Source organism: Equus caballus, chromosome 5, assembly GCF_041296265.1.
Source record: "Equus caballus isolate H_3958 breed thoroughbred chromosome 5, TB-T2T, whole genome shotgun sequence".
Classification (NCBI taxonomy): Eukaryota; Metazoa; Chordata; class Mammalia; order Perissodactyla; family Equidae; genus Equus; species Equus caballus.
In genome coordinates this window covers 9,585,039-9,605,748 of record NC_091688.1, presented here as the reverse complement: position 1 = coordinate 9,605,748, position 20,710 = coordinate 9,585,039, and the positions used below count along the sequence as shown (strand labels likewise).

General features: G+C 38.1%; 1 protein-coding gene across 10 annotated transcripts in view; it reads right to left on the bottom strand.

The window, feature by feature from the left end:
• The window catches only part of ZBTB37 (zinc finger and BTB domain containing 37), a 30,672-nt gene that overhangs the window by 3,080 nt on the left and 6,882 nt on the right, over positions 1-20,710 (bottom strand). For 3 of the 10 annotated variants that reach the window (XR_002807855.2, XR_011439009.1, XR_011439008.1), the window contains 2 exons: positions 15,553-16,581; positions 251-6,700 (listed from right to left, as the gene is read on the bottom strand). Coding sequence is in view for 3 of the 10 variants with exons in the window: in XM_014739460.3 (XP_014594946.1) it covers positions 16,093-16,581 (489 nt within the window). In the remaining 7 variants the exon portion in view is untranslated. Of the gene's footprint in view, positions 1-250; positions 6,701-14,534; positions 16,582-20,710 lie in introns of those variants that run through there. The other 7 variants (XM_014739460.3, XM_070267712.1, XM_014739457.3 and 4 more) reach the window with 4 other exon arrangements.

Genomic DNA, 20,710 nt, shown 5'->3' with positions numbered 1-20,710 from the left:
AAGGAAAGGAGAAACAGATAGAGACGCTATTGGGCATTTGGTAAAATGATGCTTTCAATTGTTCTCTACCAGTGAACATATCTGGGTCAAGAAAGTGAAGAAGGAGCTAGGTCACTGCTCCATCTTGAAAGATGGTAGGCATCCTGAAAGGGCAAAGGGAGCTTGAAATCTTGGTATTCTCATCATAGCAAAACAATCCAAAAATTTAAAACAAAGTAACCTCTATAGAGAAAAGACAGAGATTCAAATCTGAGTATTAAACCATTTAATTCTCAAACCACTCACATGCATAATGTTCTTTTACACAGTGTTAAAATAAAGAGGAAAATGTTTTTTTATACAAACAGAATTTCAAGTATACATTAATAGACTTTTCAGATTACCAACCAAGTTGCTAAGATTTCATTCACATTGTTCTTAAAGCTGTTCAATGAGAAAGCTTTTGCTAAACTGCTTTAAATATGTTTATATAAACCCCTATCTTCACTCTTTCTCTGTATCTCCCTCCCCCAGCCCGCCTCTGCCCACCCTCCTGCCCTACCCCTCCCGCGACACGACAGGGCTCTGGGGCTCTAGGAGACATGCAACCCCACCAAGGACTATTGGCTTTGTCATCAGGGAAGGACAGAACCTACAGGAGGAGAGACTGAGGACACCTGTCAAACGGAGGGAGAGAACAAATCTGATACTTAGAAATGACACAAATCAGGATACCTTATAGCCTTTGTGTTTTCACTTGACTTCTTAATAAAAAAAAAATCTCTGCCTCCCACAAAACCACCCAGAAGTTTCTGACAATTTGGTAGCTGAGAAAATAACTAAATGTTGGGTATTTTCTCCAGTGAAACTTCTAAAATTAGGGTAGGCATTTTTAACTTTTTCATTTTGGTTGTTTCTTTTTCCCTTTGGCAGGGGGTGGGGCAGCTTAAAAGCGGATGTTATTATTTGTGTGTTTACTTTAAGGAATTTGGTTAATTTCATAGGGCCTGGCAAGAGTTCTCCCTCCTCAACTCTCCTCCTGAAGCAATCTGGCTTCAGGGCCAGGAACAGCCACTCTCCTTAGGAATTAAAGTGCATTTTTTCAGGATAAGGGGGTGGGGGGAAGTGTGGTTTACACTTACATGATAATGATTAAAAGAGGGTGGGGTGAGAGAAAATGCTATTCCTATATATAGGTATTTATAATTAAGGTCATAATAAAAACAGATATTCTCTAAGGAAATAAGATGCACAAACCCAGTCCAGCATCCTCAGAGGTGCCAGGGCGCTAGCCTGGTTCACTGACTTCTGAGGCATCTTTACTAATGGAGCAATTGCTTCAGACGAAAGACACAAACCTCAAATGTTAGTTTTTTCAAAGGGAAAAAACAGACCGGTAGTTACAGTTAAAAACTCTATCTCATTCCCTTTCAGGGATAACAACATTTTAGAAATTGATTGTCTGTTTTAACATGAATCCTTGATTAACAAGTTGTGAAAAAATGTTAGCTAAGTTTGTTGCTTACAAATATTATGGTAGCTTTTAAAAACTCAGGAAGAGGGGGCATAGTTGATCGCTGCTCTCGATCAGTATCAGCTGAGGGGAAGTGAAATTTTCCTATAATCTCTTTATTCGATAGCTACCACCAGAATCTTATTTTCTGACTGTTTTCCTTTAAATGCTTTACTATTTCTTGGGGGACAAACCCAAGAGTTTTCCAAAGAGAAGTAAATGCTACATTATTAGCTGTACAGAGAAGTGATGGGCTCAAGATGAAAAGGGGGGAATTGTCCTGGATTCTGGCCTCTGAGTCCAGTGTGATCTACTTTTCACAGTGACCAGTGGGAAGGCACAGTGCCAGGGACAAGTGGATGGGAGACAGCTGTCACCCACCTTATAAGCACCATAGAGAACAGGTGGACAGATTTCCTTCAGATTGTGTCCATCTGAAGGAAACCGAATTTCGGCTACATTGACTTTTCCATCTTTGAACCCTCAGTCTTCTCTTCTCTCAGAGGCAGAGCATGAGTGGGGCCCACCTGGAAATTCTGAGGAGCTAGGAAATCTAAGTGCTCTTCCAATGTACTTCTCCCTTTACTCACTTACACTGACATGCCAAAAATGGAAAGTTCTGATTTTAAGATTTCTTAATGGAGAAGCCATTGGTTCCTGACTGAACTGGCAGATCTATTTAAGTTCTGCCCTTAGATCACAAAATAATGCCATGGGCTAAGACTGTGAACACAGACCATAGCAGATGAAAAGTTAATAGATCAAGACAAAACACATGTCTTCTGCCGATAGTCTGGGAATGATTTTCTTTTGTTAAGAGTACGGGGATGGGGCAGGGTGGTGAAACGCTAGTCAGACAAGCATTTGTTTAGCGCTTTCAGAAAGGATTTCTTAGAGATTTAGGAGGAATCACCAGCCAATCTAGTAGGGCAGAAGAACTTGACAGAAAGTCACAGTCCTGATGGAGAAATCCTGAAAGGGAATTTGTTTCATTCCTTGCTTAAAGCACGAGTTTACAAGCTTATTTTTTACCATTACTTTCCCATCCTCCTCTTCTACTCTCCCCCCTAAAATCTTAAAATCCAGTGCGGTACAATTTGCATAAAGTTCAACAAAGTTCACAGTACTCTACAATGTTCTTCAGTATGAAAAGTCTAGGGCTACTCTCTGGATGCATACAAGTCCCACAGGCTACTGCTTTTCTATTTCACTCCATATCAGGAAGCCTTTGCAAATTTTCTAAGGCATAGGAGACATTTTTTCTAACTGGCATTGCTGTATTTACATGCTAAGCAAACATCCAGGCCTTAATATTATTCTAATGAAATTTCATAGCCTGATGCTAATTTAGACCTCTGCACTAACCAATCTTTCCTTCCACCCACTTTTTCTTCTTGAACACACCACCTATTTGAAATTTAAATTACCCATTATTTGTAGGCAATATATGAATGAAAATTTCTACGGTGCCCAGAATTCTCTCAGAAGAGAGATTACTATATTTGAACTTGCTCTTAAACACGATTTCTTTCATGAATTAAAAATCACTTGGTAGCTAGTTAGTTTGAACAGTGGCTCTCACTCTTTGAGGGTACTCAAATTAGTTTTCCCCTCCCTACTACCATGTGTGAGGTTCCACGGGTGGGAAGCATGAAAGATATGGAACCTCATTTGGGAATTATTGGGTTAGGTCTTTGACATCCTGGAACAAAGATGCTAAAATGACGCATTTCACATTTCACATAAAATTCAGAACTATTTAAGCCTTAGCTAGTGCATTTCATTCACAAGAAACAAGGAAAAGTGAAAGTCACTTTACACTGAAATCCCACTTAGAAGACAGGCTAATAGACAAATAACCCAATGTGTCACCATCACCCCAGGAAGGATCTGTCTTTTTCTCCATTACCTTTAACAGTGCTACCTGTTTATCTTACGAATAGGCGGCTTGGGCTTGGCTCTTTTAATAAGTTCAAATGCTCTATTGTAGCTGGAAGAGTTGAGAAATCTCCTCAAATCACATATGCAAAGGAAAGAGGATTCTAGAGACCAGACTTTCAAAATCTGTTTTGCTTACTTACGCAAACTTTCTATTTGGTATAGAGAAGAAAATGGATGGATGGCAACATCTCTCTCCAGAATTACTCTGAGGACAAATGGATGATCCATTTTACCACCTGAGCCCTGGCCAGCTGTAAGCTTTAAACTCAGAGCCATGCCTGGCATACTATATCTTATGACAAGAAGAACCAGACTGAGGTTATTCTGCCAAAGACCACTCAGGATTATCTAGACAGTGATTCTCAACCTTGGCTGTCCATTAGAATCATCTGGGGAGCTTTGAAAGCCCAGGTGACGCAGCAGACCAATTAAAGGTGAACGTCTGGAGGAGGCCCCAAGCATCAGTAATTTTTGAAATGCCCCAGGTGATTCTAATGTGCAGCCAAAATGGAGAACTACAGGCCCAGGTCAATGGGCTCTGAAGAGAAAGCATTAATGCCAATGTTCACCTAAGCAGAGGGAAGAAAGACTCCACGCTTGCTCCCAGATTCATAGATTTAACATGCCTCAAAGAAATCACCTAGGCATTCCTCACTTTCTTTGCTTATTTTTAAAGAAATCACTTTGGCAGTAATAGGCTGCACTGCCAACAGTAACTTACTGATTTAGGTAAGACTGCTCCTTAAGTGTGTGTTACAGCAAAACAGCTGGGGACAGGTCTAGAACAAGACTCTGGGCACAAACAAAAGATGAGCCAGAGGGAAGAATATTCCTAAGCAGGAGTTAATTCCTGAGTCTAGGATACTAGCATGGCTTGTAGGCTGACAATTATTCTACAGTTAGGAAAAAAATAGCTGTGGTGAATAGATTCACATGACTTGACTTCCTCATCTCCCTACAGGGTTCATACTGTACTCGGGCAGAGGTTACCACCATCAGTTGTCACCTACGAGTAATGCTTGTCTCATTATTTGGAATTTCACACTGTCTGTATGATAAATGCCCTACCCAATCACCAGAAAAGTAAATACTTATCAGCTAGTACCTAAAACACAGATGCCAAACCTCTAAAAATCTGAAAATGGATGGCTCTCTTATTTTCACTCCTAACCAGAGAATCCCTGTTGACATTACAACCAGCCAGTGCATTAGGAGAAACAGGTGCAAAGCATTCTGCGCTATTTATTAAAGGGCCACTAGTCCTTCTTCAGCTGTAACAAATGTTCAAAAGGTAGGTAACCTGATTGGCTCAGTGTAGTAGTGTCCCAAAGAGCAAGTTAGGTGAGCGCTACAACTGGATTTAAAAATTAGGTGGTCTGTTTGCTGGCATTTTACTACTGAATGGAATTTCCTGACCCTTACATTAAAGCAAGGCCATCTTGACTATTTTACCAGTATCGGCATTAAAAACAGGAATCTCTCTCTTTGGAGTGACTACCAGCAAAACAAGTCATCCAAAAATCCATGTCATGCATACCTCCATGTTAAGGTATTGGCAGAAGGCTCATTATCAGGAAAATATGGTTAATATTCCAGTCCCCCAAAAGTGGACTGCAAATGGCAATTGAAAAAAAACCTCAGGATTCAAATAAATGTTTCACATCATTAAAAGGAATTGGGTGCATCTTTAAAAACAACAGAAAGACTCCATTTCCACTGGCTACTCTTGCCAAACAGAAGCCAGTGGATAAAAGCACTAAACCCAAGTGTTCAGATGTTGTTTGATTTGGGCAACAAAACCAAACATTAACATCTGAACATGACAAGGAGAACTGAGATACTGCAGCCTCTGTATTTTGCGCCTGGTTTTCCTTTGCTTGCTACAGAAAGCTACACTCTTTCTTCAGCCAAGGGCTCAGAGGTAGAGGAGCTGAAGCGAGTACAAAAAAGAATGGGGTGGACAGTGGCTGGGGAATCCAGCCTCCTGCCCAAAAGGCTACAGGGCAATCTTGGAATATGCTCAGTCTTTAATGGGAGGTAGAATATTCTATATTGACTTATCTGCCTTCATCAGACACCTTTTTCTCACATACACACATAAAGCCACATACACAGAGCTGGCAACTCATATTGCAACTTGCAGCAAGAGCACGCCTATCCCAACAGCTCCTTGCAATCTAAATTTTATCTATACCCCAGCTCATCTCAGGTAGATGCAAGCCAAATCTGTTATTCTGAGGTTCCTCCTTTCACCAGGCTTTTAAACATATATACCTACATCTTTGTCTCTAAAGAACAGCTGCACTAAGTGGGTGCAATGTATTATAACATCTTTATAAATAGAAAGTGCAAGAAATTATTTTCTTAGCTGAAATATAAACAAAGCAACAAAAAGCTCTCATAGCCTACCATGCCAAGAATTTGATTTTTAGAATCAATGATATAGCTGACAAAATGCTTCTAGTGCTACCAACGTCATAGTGGATGAGTAAATATATTTATAAACATACATTTATGAAAAAGATATTAAGAAAATAGCTAAACTTCCCACAAAAGTTATTTGCATGAACTATCTTTAGTATACCACTCTGTGTTCAATGCACATGCATATACAATTAAATTATATTAGTGTTATTTTTATTGGGCCAGTTTTCCAAAAAGAAAGCAGGCTCACTTTTTAAAACTTCAAGTTAAATGATTTAAAATATTTTTTGTAAAAACATTAGAAATACCATATAAATTCTCACTATCTCTGCTACCTGACTGACAGCCATTCTAGAGGTGGACTTCAGTCACATTTTTAGTGACCCCTGTTTGAGCATCTTGGCTTCCAGAGGAAACACATTTTAAGCTTTGTTCCCTGTGTGGTAATTCTGTTTTTGCAGTGGTTCTTAAAGAACCACTATAGTTAGGATTCTATTACTTTATAGGAAACTCAGTAGGTCATCTTCAAATATGTCATAAACATCTGCTTTAAGATGTGGCTTAAATCAGAAACCTAAACCTTAAGGAATTTCTACTCACTCAGGTTGTTGTGATTGGCCTGAAATAGTTTAGACTTGTGATGCTGAAAAGAACATTTTGTCAATCGACAGGTTCTCTTTCTCCTGACTTCTTCTCTTTTCCAATTCAAGACCACAGTACTGCGGCCTGCCCCATGGCCGAGTGGTTAAATTTCTGCTCACTCCACTTCGGCAGCCCGGGGTTCACGGGCTCAGATCCCAGGTGTGGACCTACTCCATTCATCAGCCATGATGTGGAGGTATCCTACATACAAAGTAGAGGAAGAGTGCACAGATATTAGCTCAGGGCTAATCTTCTTCAAGCAAAAAAAAGAGGAGGATCGGCAATGGATGTTAGCTCAGGGTGAATCTTCCTCTCTCTCTCTCTCTCTCTCTCTCTGTCACTCACACACACACACACAAAGGACCACAGTACTTAACTTTCATGCAACCACCAAATGATTTCAAATTTCAGAGTCACAGAATCTAGAGGAGGGCCCAAAGGGCTATAAAATACATGACAAGTGACATTTCTGTAGATCAGTATAAGATTTCTCATTCCCTCGGAATACATTTTCAAAGGCTTTGTCACAAAGAGCAGACTTTGAGTTACATCAGAATGGAAATGTAGATCAAAAAGAAAATGTTAAGGCTCATTTATTTTTATTCATTAAAATTTGCCCCAATCTTTACTTGATAAAATCTAATTAATCTTGATGCCTCAATGCCTTGGACAGTCCATCTCTGGTTATCCAACTACAACGTCAAAGTCTGCTTTTCCCCTTCCTGGCATTTTGCAGAGCCCTAAATTAAGTCTTCAGCCCTGAGTACCTCTTTTTATTTCCTATATTTGTCAAGTCTTGAGGCCTGACCTAGGAACAGATCTGTTTACAGTATAACTGGAGATGACCAGCAAGAAGGCCTCATAGCTAATTCTCCAGGAATCCACTGCACATGGAACAGACAGATAATCCCAAACTTTTCTTCTCTTAGAAAGATTTTTGATTTGGGGATGATTAGTTTTAGAGAAAATTTTACTTAAAGCCCATATTTCTTCTGAAGGCAGTAATAGTTTAATTACTATAAGCCAGCAGGAGTTTAAAGCATCCTAAATTTGACAAATCTAACTAAAAATCATTACAACTTCAATGATCTGTTATCTTAAATAACAGAGGCTGGTAGCAACTGCTAATTTTAAAGGATTAACAACATATAAAAGTAGGCAATGCTTTTTCCCATGAGAAAGATAATAAAAATAGGATGAACCTATTTGTCTTCTAGCACAAAACTGTGCCAGAGGTATTGTGGTGGCAGTAAAAATGGGACTAGGATATGCAGGCAAAACTTTCAATTATCTCAAAAATATGATCCATCTAGCCACTCAACAGAAACCCCTGTTGAAAGAGATTTAGTAGCCATACAAATTTTTCATACCACAGGAGTTTTCACCTATTTGTAAAGTTAAAATACAGCTGACATCTCTAATCAAGTTCTGCAACAGGAAGCTTTTTACTCCCTCGGGAGTATTTCTGGCTCAGCGTGTACAGTCACCGTGGCTCAAAATGCTCACATTTTTGGAAATGCTCACAACTTGGAACTTGGAACAAAAGAAGAAATGAAAATTTTTCTATAAGAGAAATGAAACTTGGAGGGTGGGTAGCTCATGAAATCTGTTTCAGGTATTGGTCTCATTCTCCTGCTGGTTCCTTTACTCATCTATGGGAGATATAACAAATGGTTTCTATGGCACAATCAACTGACCTAAACGAACGAACACATAAGAATCAAGACAAATCAAAAAACCTAATGCTACCTACAACAGATTAAAGATGGTCCCAAATCCTTGACACACCTTCCATCAGGTGATACGGTGTTTCCTCTCCTCTTGCATCTGGGCTGACCAGTGATTTCTCTGACCAATAGTGTATGGCAGTGACTCTATCATAGGTCTGGGCCTGGCCTTTAATAGGACTGGCACCTTCTGCCTAGTCTCTTGGAGGCCTGAGCTGCCATTTAATGCCTGACTACCCTGATGGAGAGACCACATAAGAGTCCCTGAGACTCCAGAGAGGGAGAAGAAGCCTGCTGAGCCCCGTCTTCTAGTCCTCCCTGCCAAGGTGTCAGGAATGTGGGTAAGGTCGTCTTGGGCACTCCAGACTAGTCCACCCATCTGCTGAATACTACCAGATGACCTGAGTCATCACCACAGGGAGCAAGAGAATTGCCTAGAAGAGCCCTTTCTGAATTTCTGATTCACATCATGAGATATATAAAATAGTTTTTAAGTCACTAAGGTTTAGCGTAGTTTGTTATACAGCAAGACATAACTGGAATGCTCTTTCAACTTTTGCCTTGGTAGTAACTCATTCACTCACTCACAATTAGCCCTACCAAATGGGTGACTCCTCTGAATCACTGGACAATATCCCCAGAAAATATTATTTACCAATCAACATCTGCTCAGAGCACAACAGCATTACCTTTGGAAGAAATCTTCCAATCTCTTATTCTTGAATTAAAAGTTCACTAAAAGCAGTCTTGTTACTGGCTATTGTATATTCCAGTACACCCCAACTCTTTGTAAGTAAACAGAGTCACTATGATGCAGTGGAGACAGTCCGGGCTTTGGAATCAGATTGGTAAATACTGGCTCTGCAATTTATCCACTGTGTAACCTTAGGCTCATCAGTTTCCTCACCTATAAAATGTGTCTAATTACACCTACTAAAGGCAACATAGTCAATTAAGAGGGTCAACTCTAGTGTTAGCCTGCCTGGGTCAGCCTGTGTCTCAATTGCTTCCTCTCTAAAGCGAAGGTAATAACAGGATATAGAGTAAGGGGATTGTCATAAGGATTAGATGAGTTAATCAATGTGAAGCACATAGAACTGGGCCTGGCACACAGTAAGCATTCAAAAAAAGTCGGCTATTTTTAATTCTTCTGTTACTACCTCATAGGATATTGTGAAGATTAACTGATTGAGTCACTAAAGCACTTAATGCTGTCCCCCTTTTTGATCTTTTATCTTTAGAGAAAGCGCAGGCTTTTAAAAAGCATACATCCAGACTCCAATCAAGCGGATTTAGGACTCTCAAGTATAGGAAGCCACACCTAAACTAGGTTTAAAATCAATTTCATTATAGAAATTCCAAGCACATTGTCTAGTACCAAGAAGTACTCAATATTTACTGAGTGGAACAGATTCTCCTGTATACTACCTATCACTTAAGAAAAGTAATTTCATCGACTAGGAAACATTTCCCATGAGATACTTTGACTTTTGGCATTATGGATTAATTCAGATTCTAAGTTTCACAGTATATTAAACTGTGCTGTTGGCCATGTGAAATACTGCACGTACATCTCTCTTAACTGGTTGGTGAATTCTACCCTCCTCAACAGGACTTACGGAGTAGATGTGAAAGAAGTAAGCATTAGAAAAGGTTTTTTTTCCATTAACTGCTTTGCCTTTATAACTTAACTTTGTTGTTTAAAGCTTCCACTATTTGAACTAGTGGGCCTTTCTTAACTGTGTTAAGATGGGAGGTATCTGTTATACAGATAATGGGGAAGATGTGAGATAAATTCATTGTATATGTACCCTCTGTGAAGATAATGTATATTTCAAGTAACATTTGCTTTCTAAGTCACTGCTGTTCCTCACAGCTGAGGGAAAGACCGTCTGCCTACACAACAGAAACAAAACTGGCCAGCCCGTACAGAAGTCTTCCAGGTTTTAACAGCACTGCTCCTATCAATAATTATATCCTTTGGAATGTAACTAAGTAAGGTGTTCAAAGTACTCATCGTATCCAACTTTGGCTTGTCCTGAACAAGAAAACCTACTTATTGCAAGGTAAAAACCCTGGCCCTGGGAAAAGCACCACATAAGAAGACGACGACTGAAAACTGAGAAAAAGACTAGAAATCAAAGAAGGCAAAATATAAGACTGATAATTATCAAAGGAGTCATAATGCTTGGCAAATTCCATTGTTTTTAAGGAATTCATATTTAAATAACATCTATTACCAAGACCTCAAATAGAATTGGATGCAGATGATTCTTTGGGCTACCTAAATCCAATTTCTTTCACAAGTCCTATATCTCAGATTAATCAGAATCCCCAGTTATCATAAAAGCAACATTCCACAATCTCAAGAGCCCACTATTACTCTAAGTCTAAGACAAGGCAGATTTAACCCAGGTGAATATTCTGGAATTTTATTATTATCTAATGCTCTGAGGGTATATTATATAAAACTTACTAATATCCAACTTGGAAAAACACAACTTTAAGAATAAAATGCCTAGTGAAGAGGTGCCCTATAGGAGGCTAGGTTACTCATCCAAACTCTGCAGGTATTGGTAGACTCCCAACAACGAATCAAACTCACTGTATTGCATCAGCATGGCCTAGAACCCTTGTCCAGATAAATACATTTAACTCAGAAGTCCATGTATTGTTTCCATGGGGAGAAATTAAATTCTCTTCTTGCAAGGAATTCTGTTTATCATCCTAATATTTTTCATTTTTTCCACATTTGGCATAAATAAGCTACTTGACCGATAAGAATAAACCTTCACAGCAAACTTATAATGGCCCAATATATATTTAGAGAATTACAGATAGTAACAGAAATTGGAAGATAGGTCTAAGAAGAATTTGAAACCCTAAGATGTTTCATAATGTTTTAAAATATTCATTAAAAAAAAGGGAAGATTTGGCTTTTTACTACTCCACATGGAACAGAATGAGTTTACTTGAGGAAATTAAAATGAAAATTTATAGTACAGGGAAAGAGTAGAGGTTTCTAATCTAGAAAAACAGTACTTTGGATAAGAATCGAACCACTTATTCATAACAGAAATTAATTTTTAATACTAGTGGGAATAAATTCCTTCTTGCCATCATTATGCAGACCAGTTCAAGTTAACTGAGAAGAACAGCAAAACTTAGTTATGAAAACATTTTTTTACAGTGTTTTATGTAAACATGGTACTCATTTAAGCCTACATTATTATTCATGGGAATTATTTTTAAAAATTACTGTTATATCTGTAACTACTGTTCTAAACTTTAATCTACTTGCATCTTCAAGGTAAGGACAAATCATAAAGCCTACTCTAAATGCTTTTAAAGCAACAGGGATCAGTAAGAAAGAGCACAAAGAGGGTTATGAGCAAAGGATCTAGAAAAAGATGGCAAACTCAAGAAACTGATGCATAGAGAGTAGGAATTTAAAACCTCAACTCAACTATTATAAAGGCAAAATGGCAGTAGTGACAAATTTGGGGGCTAATTCTTTCCAATCTAATTCTGGAGTTGGCAAACTTTTCTGTCAAGTGCCAGATAATAAATATTTTCAGGCTTTGTAGGCCATGTGGTATCTGTCACAAGTACTCACTTTGCCATTACAGTAGAAGGTAGCCATAAACAACACCTAAATGAATAGGTGTGGCCCTATTCCACTGTCACTTTCTTTACACAAACAGGTGGCCTCAGGATTTGGCCCGGGGGCTGTAGTCTGATGAACCTTGATCTAATTCATAAGTCTTAGGGATATATTTTGCTAAGGGGCATCCTCTCAAACTTAGGGATTTACCTGACTTAATTACTTGTCCCTTTTCTAAATCTCAGCAACCAAAATGGTTCAATATTTTGCACTCTTTCCCATATGGTATAAGTGAAGAGCCCCAATTTCAAAGACTGAGTTCAAGAGAGACTTATCTGTTATTCCTTGAACTAATAAGTACACAGATAAGGAGAAGGGCATTTGAGGAAGAGAAAAAAATCACATCTGTTGTATCTGAGAAAACAGAAACTTCCAGGATTCCAACTCCTTCCTAATTAAATGCCTTTCCACTGTGATTAAGAAGAGTTTTGTCTTTGTTTAATTTCCTTTCCATTACCCATTGCTTTCATTTCTTTAAACTAAATCTTCTAGTCAAACAAAATGTAGTTTTTTTTACCAGTTAAAAGAAACAAAGTTGGTGTCAAGTAACACCTAACACTTCTTAAAAGTTATTTCTTGCCTAAAGACTATTCAGCTATTAAGGACGAAGTTGACTGCTTCAGTCTTCCACCAGACCACGTCCAACCAAGGCCAGATTTCAGCGATGAAGTTAGGAGGAAAGTGGTTTATTTCTATCGTCATACCATCTTTGGGAATCCCTGTTTCAATGATGCAGAAGGATCTGGAAACATTAAAAAATACTAAAAAACAAAATAAAAAAATTTTCCTTAATTGCTATCTCCCTTCTTTTCCACTCTTTATCCTTTAGGAACTAATTTATTTTTATGTATTCAAAGTTAGATTCAACCTTCTGGTATAATGAAATGGGGTGGGGGTATTTTGCAACTTACATAAAATAAAACAACTCAGTTCAGAGGTAAATATGGTTCTGAGTAAAGAGAGAACAAGTCATTAGAAAGAGCCTTTCTGCCTAAGTACAGTGTTTCTGTTCATGCCAATGCTATATTTTATACTGGTATCAGAGTTCAGAGAGAATAAAAGGTACCTCTTAGAATGAAAGTAGATTATATATTGCCATCTCTCTTCTTTTGCTGAGAATATTAGGTAGCTCCTTTGCTATTAAGTGCCACTCAATGCATGAAAACAGTCCCAGTGTTTGCTATTTTATGGCATTAAAGTACTTAATGATGATTTAGCTCTCATTGCTAACGCAGTTCCCTTCACAAGGTGACATGTGCAAGTTAAGATTTGGTAATGACTTTTCAGCATTAGCTAAAGTCCATTTAGTATATCCTTAAGAGAGGTATCCTCTGTGCACACACCAACATATCTATTCATTAGTGTAGATAGAACACTACTAACTCCTATGACCTACAGTGACGTCAGCTAAGAACTAGGACAATGTCACAGTGAACCTGGATAAGAAACTTGGATAGTTACTTAGAATAATAACACCTCATATAACTAAAATGGGGAAATTGCTTTCAGAAACTTTAATTTGTTGAAGAGCTAGCCTGGCTTGAATCTTCATGAATTTCATGGCTCTAGGCAGACCAATTAAGAGGAAAAAACCAGCAAAGAGGATTGTGCTGATGTGGTCCTAGACGACCGGGGAGCACTCTATTCACAGTATCAATGCAGCAAAAACCTATTAGAAGTGAATGAAAACGGAGGGGGAACCCAACAAACACTCACGGCATTTCCACATCTATGAGACAGTCCCTACGTCATTTAAAATGTTTGTTGCTAACCGTGGATGGAGTACTGACAAATGCTGCAAAGTTTCTCTTTACAGAAATTACTGCACTTCACCTTCACAATTTGGTAATAGTTTTAAAAAGCTCTATTTTCTCACATAAAAATCTAAGAAACTAACACAGCAATAAAGAACTTTCCAGTATACTACTTCCCAAAAGTAGGATGGACTTAAAATTTTTTGGTAGGCTTAAAAGCTCCATCTAAAGCAGCATATTCTGTACTTCTCACCTCCCTGCCTATTTACTAATGGCAAAATCTGTCCACTGAAAGCCTTGATTACCAAATGTTTCCCTAAAGATTTTAGTCTAATTTCAACTCCACTTTTTCTATGCCACAGAACACAGCTGGTCCCAACATGGCCTAGGCGACAGTTTTTATCCTGTTTTGTCCTTGCCCAACTAAAGAGGAGAATGTCCCAGTCTGTTTTGTAAAGACAAAATACAGCTTCAACACTACATTTAAGGGTAGGTTCTTATCAAATGTAGCATCATTACATTCCTATTAAAATATGCATTTTAATGTTTTTCCAGGAGAGAAAATAACCATTCTCCAGTGATATGGTGCAGCTGTATGTATATGTACAATTCTCAGATTGCTTAAGAGTGACCCTTTGCATTCGAAATTCCTATCATCAAAGAAATGCCATTCTTTTCTACCCACCCTTTCCACATACCAGAAACTACTATCAGGAAGGGAGCACACTGCTAACATTCTCACAAATGGCTCACCAGTGCTGGCGTGACCAGCCCCTCTCCCAAATCTCTTTTACAATCATCTATGCCTCTGCACCAAAAGAGTTTCCTAAACCACTACATATTTAAATACTCTTTAAAAAAATTAGAGATCAATTAAGAGAAGATAGAGATTTTTCTCTTTTCTATTTGCACTGTAACTTGTAAGCATCTACTTGCCTGCATCCTTTAATAATCCTCCTTCATTCTCTGCATGCAAAACAGGGCATCTAAGGCTCTACAAGTTTGGTAAGTTCTCTCTGACTCTCAGTGCTGGATTAAGAATCTCAGAAATACCCAGAATTACCAAAAAGGTCCCTTGAAGTTTTAAAAATCTTAGGAATGATTAAGTAACCAAACCTGATCAAAATTGATGCCTTGATCAATTTATTGCAACACGATTGTGCATGATGTTTTCTGATAAATGCCCTGTAGTGTATTAAAAAGCAAAGCTCTTGGAGTCATCAGCAATTTGCTGATAGTTGGTTTATGAATTACTAGGTTTGCAGACGTGAGACATGGATTTAGTGAGGTTCTTCTATTGGACTGAAAATATAAACTATTACATGTGTAGAAGGAAATGGAATTTCAGTTGCAATAAGAACCATAGTGTTGAATTTCTTCAACCACAATATTGCAGAAAAAAACGTGTTTAAAACTTCATATAAAAGCTATCAGATATGGAGAACTGTGGATTTAAAAATACAATCCAGGCTCATTTCGCTGGAAAGTGACGTTTTGGATGTATAATATTGCTGTTATGTGAAGCTAGGAGCCGAAGAGACTGGATGAAACTTTGGTAGTCAGCCTAACACATGAATTCTTCTGGACTAGAGCCATTTCCTAACACCCAAAGACAGAGGAGTACTATGGTTTACAAACACCAATCAGGAAGTTGCAGTACTGCTCTGTGCTTTTGGACATTTGCAAAACAAAAACACTTCCTTCCCTGCTCCCCTCTTGCTCAACACAACACTCAAGCCCCTAAATGTAGCAGTACCTACTGCAAACACTTTGCTGCTCACTTCCCTTCCAGTTGCCTAAAGTGCTTCAGGTGATGCTGCCCACTAGAATACTGCTCCAAGGTCGCTGCTTACACGAAACAATCAGGCAAGTATCAGATGCCGAGTCAAGACCAAGATAAGGTCTAACCTTCCAAAACAGTAAGAGCTACCAGGATCTTTTGTTTTCTTGAAATGTGAAACTTCATGTTCTGGCAGGGAAGGAAGAGAAGAAATTCCTCCTCTTCATCACCATCATGATTACTTCCTTCTCTCTTGTGTCTGGCTGGTTCAGATGACCAAGGCTCCTGCTGCGGTTTTAGATCTGGGCAATTACAGCCACCAGGATGTATGGACCAAAGTACAGTGTTCAAACATGACTGGTAGATAAATGACCATTTATCACTGTTTTGTTAAAAAATTTTTTTCTTATAAAGTTAACAAACCAAGGCTGTTGATCCCTGAATTAGAAAGTTGATTTGCTTGATTATTTTCGAAAGTGTGAGGTGGGAAGGATCGGGGGAAGAGCGCTTTTGCGTATGTTGCTGATCCTCTAGTTTGGCAACATCTTGGGAGCATCTTCCGATCTAGTGATGTGGCATTTTGTGAATCTAAGTACCAGCCCACGGCCCTGATGCTGGCTGCTTACGGCCCAAAGGGGAAGAGGGTGTGCCCCCTCCCCCTCAATGTTTCAATCTGGCCCAGTGGTGGACACAGAGCCCTGGGCTGTTTCCCCAGGAGCAACTGTCTCTTCTTGTGAAGGTGACTCTTCCTCAGCCTGTCCTCGAGATGTGACAGTTGTTTCAGGAGAGATGCTATGAGGCCCCTCCAGGGGTATACAGCCAGGGTGATTTTTGCGAAAGTGCTGATTCAAGATGGCCTGGAAGGGGAAACTTTTGCCACAAACATGACAGTGAAAGGGCTTGTTGCCTGTGTGCTTGCGGATATGATACTCCAGCTGGTCTTTCCGGGTATATTTCTTGCCACACATGCGGCAGACGAATGGTGTGATCCCCATGTGTAGGCGCATGTGGCGGTCCAGGCTCCCCTTCTGGTTGAAAGATTTGGCGCAGTAGATGCAGGTGAGACGGGGGTTGTACCGGAACCACCGCTCAGATACTTCCTGCTCTCGGAGATACTCCACATAGCCACTTACTCCCATCATTGCTGACTCTTCTACCTGTGCAAGGTGAGGAAAATAAGCAAGAAAGAACATATACTATTAAGTACACATGTTAAAAGAAATCAAGGGCCAGCCCTGGTGGCCTAGTGGTCATGTTTGGTGTGCTCCGCTTTGGCGGCCTGGGTTTGGTTCCCAAGTGTGGACCTACATCAGCTGTCTGTCAGTGGCCAAGCTGTGGCGGTGGCTCACATACAGAAAAAAAAAGAGGGAGAGTGGCAGCAGATATTAGCTCAAAAAAGAAAAAAAATCAAATCTATTTTTAGGTTTGTTACTAAGTTATATGCTTATTTTTAGTAGAGATCCAAACAGGAAATTAGTTATGACCAAAAAGTAAAGATGTTAACATAATAATTAAAAAACAAAAATCCAAGGACACTCTTCCATTAGCCTAAAAGAGCAAGACAAACTGCATGCTTATTAACCCCCTGATGAACGTTCCATTTTACAGTGATAGGAGAACCTGAGCTCGTTCATACAATCCTCTTGGAATTTTCAATTATATTCCAGACAATCAGGTAGGTACTTAGGCAGTGCTAGTCCAACAGAACTGTCTATGATGACGGAAATGTTCGATAAGCTGCACCATCTAATACAGTAGCCACTAGCCACATGTGGCTATTAGGCATTTATAATATGGCTAGTGCAACTCAGGAAATGAATTTTTAACTTTAATTGCTTTCAATTAATTTAAATTTAAATAGCCACATTAGCTATGTGATATGGCTAATGGCTTCTATCTTACAGTACAGAATACATTATGGCAAGCACATTATAAATTATATTTATGGCATTATTAATACCAAAATTTAACCCAGCAGTAATTAGGTTTATAAAAATGTATACAATTTGTAGGACACAGTATTCCTTTTTACCCCAAAATATTTTAGTACCACACCAACATCTTCATTCTAAAGACTACCCAAAGTTTAACTGACCTCAGAACAATCTGGCAGAAAAACGGAGAAAGGAAATTAGACCTAGATATGAATTTACTAACTTAGTTATTCCTTCCTACAACCTTTTCACAAATTGATATTCAGTAAGTATTTACTAGCTGATTACCATCCACCAAATACAATGACAGATACCACAGCAAAAGAAGTACAAGACTTAGTTTTAGGGGCTAGCCCTGTGGCCGAGTGGTTAAGTTCCTGCGCTCTGCTTCAGTGGCCCAGGGTTTCGCTGGTTCAAATCCTGGGCATGGACATGGCACCACTCATCAAGCCATGCTGAGGCAGCGTCCCACATGCCACAACTAGAAGGACCCACAACTAAAAATACACAACTATGTATCAGGGGGCTTTGGGGAGAAAAAGGAAAAATAAAATCTTAAAAAAAAAAAAGACTTGGTTTCTGATTTTGCCCTCTGAACAAAAACTTCTGCACAAAAAAACAGCAAACACAGAAACAGGGGAAATACATATTCCTAGTAACTTTGTTAATTCACTTTTCAAACTGCTTATACTAAAGGTAAGTGTCCTTGACATACAGTGCACAGACACATTACCATCTAATTTTATACACCTATTATTTGTAGTGGTTGTGAATTGATTTAAACAGATTATTAAAAGAAAATAGAATAATCTGTGATTTATATATTATTTCTCCAATCTCTCTTAGTCTATAAAGTATCTCCCCTCAAGGTAAATTTCTTACATTGTAATAATAAATTTACTTAGGACAATTAAAAAAAGCAATTATTATAAAAGCAGCATTAGAACTATGCTGTTGTTAACTAGATAACTCTTTAAATTACTGAAAAATAAACGTTTTTTTCCCCTCTGATTTACTTTCTTTCTTTATGAAGGTCAAATGATACATACTTTTTAACTTTTTATGAAAACTTTTAGACAGAATAGAATATTGAATCCCCATCACCCAACAATCATCAAACTAAGGACAATTTTGGTTTTTACCCTCAACTATTTCTCTCCTTTCTCATATTACTTTCAAAGAAACTTCCAGACATAATTTCACCCATAAACATTCTAGTATCTGTCTCTAAAACATGAGGATTCTTTTTTCTTATTATAATCAAAATACCACTATTACACATAAAAAAAAACAGTAATTCCTTAATATCAATTAAATAAGACCTTAATTTTGTTTTACCTAACCTCAACATTAACCATCTAGATAGTTAAAGTATTTAATATATGAAATAAACATGGGTTCCTCCTATCTGAAAGCTGGGAGGGAGTAGGAACAATATATTCCTTTGAATGAATAATTTTAAAATCTTGGATTTATAAATGCTTTTCATTCAAAATTCTGTCGTATAATATCACTATTCAGAAATGACTGATGTTTTTAGCTTGCTGACTTCTGAAGCCAATATATGTATATATGTAGTATAAAACATATATATTATATATATAATGCTGTGAGCAAAAAACTTATGTATGTATACCAGCATTTTAAATATGTAGGAGGGAATTATATATGTCTAGCCGAGGCTAAAGTACCAAGGCAAAGAGGAGAAAACAGATAAGTTGACTCTGGATTAACTGGAGATTCATCTAATTAGCAATTTATCTTGTGTCCTCTTCTTGAATTTCTAAAAATGTGTTTTGTCTCCTTTCACATATGTTAGCTGACAATGCTCCTCAGCTCTTCCAACAGAAGCGAGGCAGTTCTCAGCAGGTTTGGGAAACAGTATGTGAAGTCAAGTGTTGAATAGGAAGACTGAGGTTTTAGACGAATACAGAATTGTTTTATATAACATTTCTTTCTCCTCCATATCCCTGGATAACCAAAACTGAACTCACATAAAGAATGAGGGATTATCGCACTAAAAGGTCCTGGGTGACCACAGACAAAGCACAGAAAAGCTTCTCTGAGGTTTAGTTTTCCCATCCATAAAAAGAAAAGGTTAGCATATACTTTGCCAGCTCTGTTGGAGAATAAAACATGGTAAGAGTACCTTGAAATATTTTCAGTGCATGTTGTTATACTGTATAGCAATTAAGAGTGCTGGAACTTGGGTTCAAATCTGTGTCCTACTTATTGTATGACCTTAAGCAAGTTATTTAACTACTCTATGTGTCAGTTTCTTCATCTGTAAAATGAATATAACAGCATCTAACCCATAGGTTGCTATGAGCATTGAATGAGTTAATATACTAAAGTGCTTACTGTAGCTCAATAAATGTTAGCTATTATTAAACATTACAAACTAACAATATTATTCATAATCTTGAGGGTACCAATTCCCTAAAAAAAATCTGCCTACCCTTAAGGAGAGTAATGTCATGCCAGCATTGTCCACAAGCAGCAAGGAATTGTATTTTAGTTATACGTGATGAATTATAATCACAAAACTCACACATTATGATCAATCTCACCTAAAAAATTACTGCAGTAAAGTTGTAATACAAGAGCAAAATAACTGAGCATAAAATGTAGATTAGGTTCCTGTCAAAGGCAACAATCTATCTTTGCTAGTTTTATTCCACTGAACCTTAAAAAGAGGCAGGAAGGAAAATGGCTGCCTCTGGTTCTGTCACTAAGAGGCAGATCATTTCACTCCCCACACTTGGCAATTCCCTACTAGATTATAAACTCTAAGCACAGGGACATTCTACATTGCAGAATATCCCAGAACTTGATCGGTGCCTGGTATGCAGTAGGTGTTGAATAACTATTTTTTTAATGAATTATTCCACATAAATAAATTCCATATAAATGAATGATTTCCATATTTTCTAAAACAAATACCAGTCTAAATTCTTGACATGGCCTTCAAAGCCATCTACCATCTTAATCTCAATGACTAATCAGAGAGTCAAAGAATTGAAGGGACTTCAAAAATCATCTGATTTGGTTAATTTTATTTAAAAATCTCCCAAACTGGGGATTTCATGGACAACTAAACAATCCCCTATTTAGTAGGTGCCTCTCTACCGGGCACCTACTAAGTAACTTTAGTTACTCAGAATTATTGAGGGGTAAACAACTCCTATTTATTGCATACCTGATAAGACATGTCATACATAAAGATTAGAAAATGTGCACTCTGCTCTCAAGGAGATTTCAATCTAGACGGAGACACAAAATTGATGCAAATGAAAAAAGAATAATTTATATGCATCAGCAGAGAATTAGGAGAAATTATATCACTATCTGT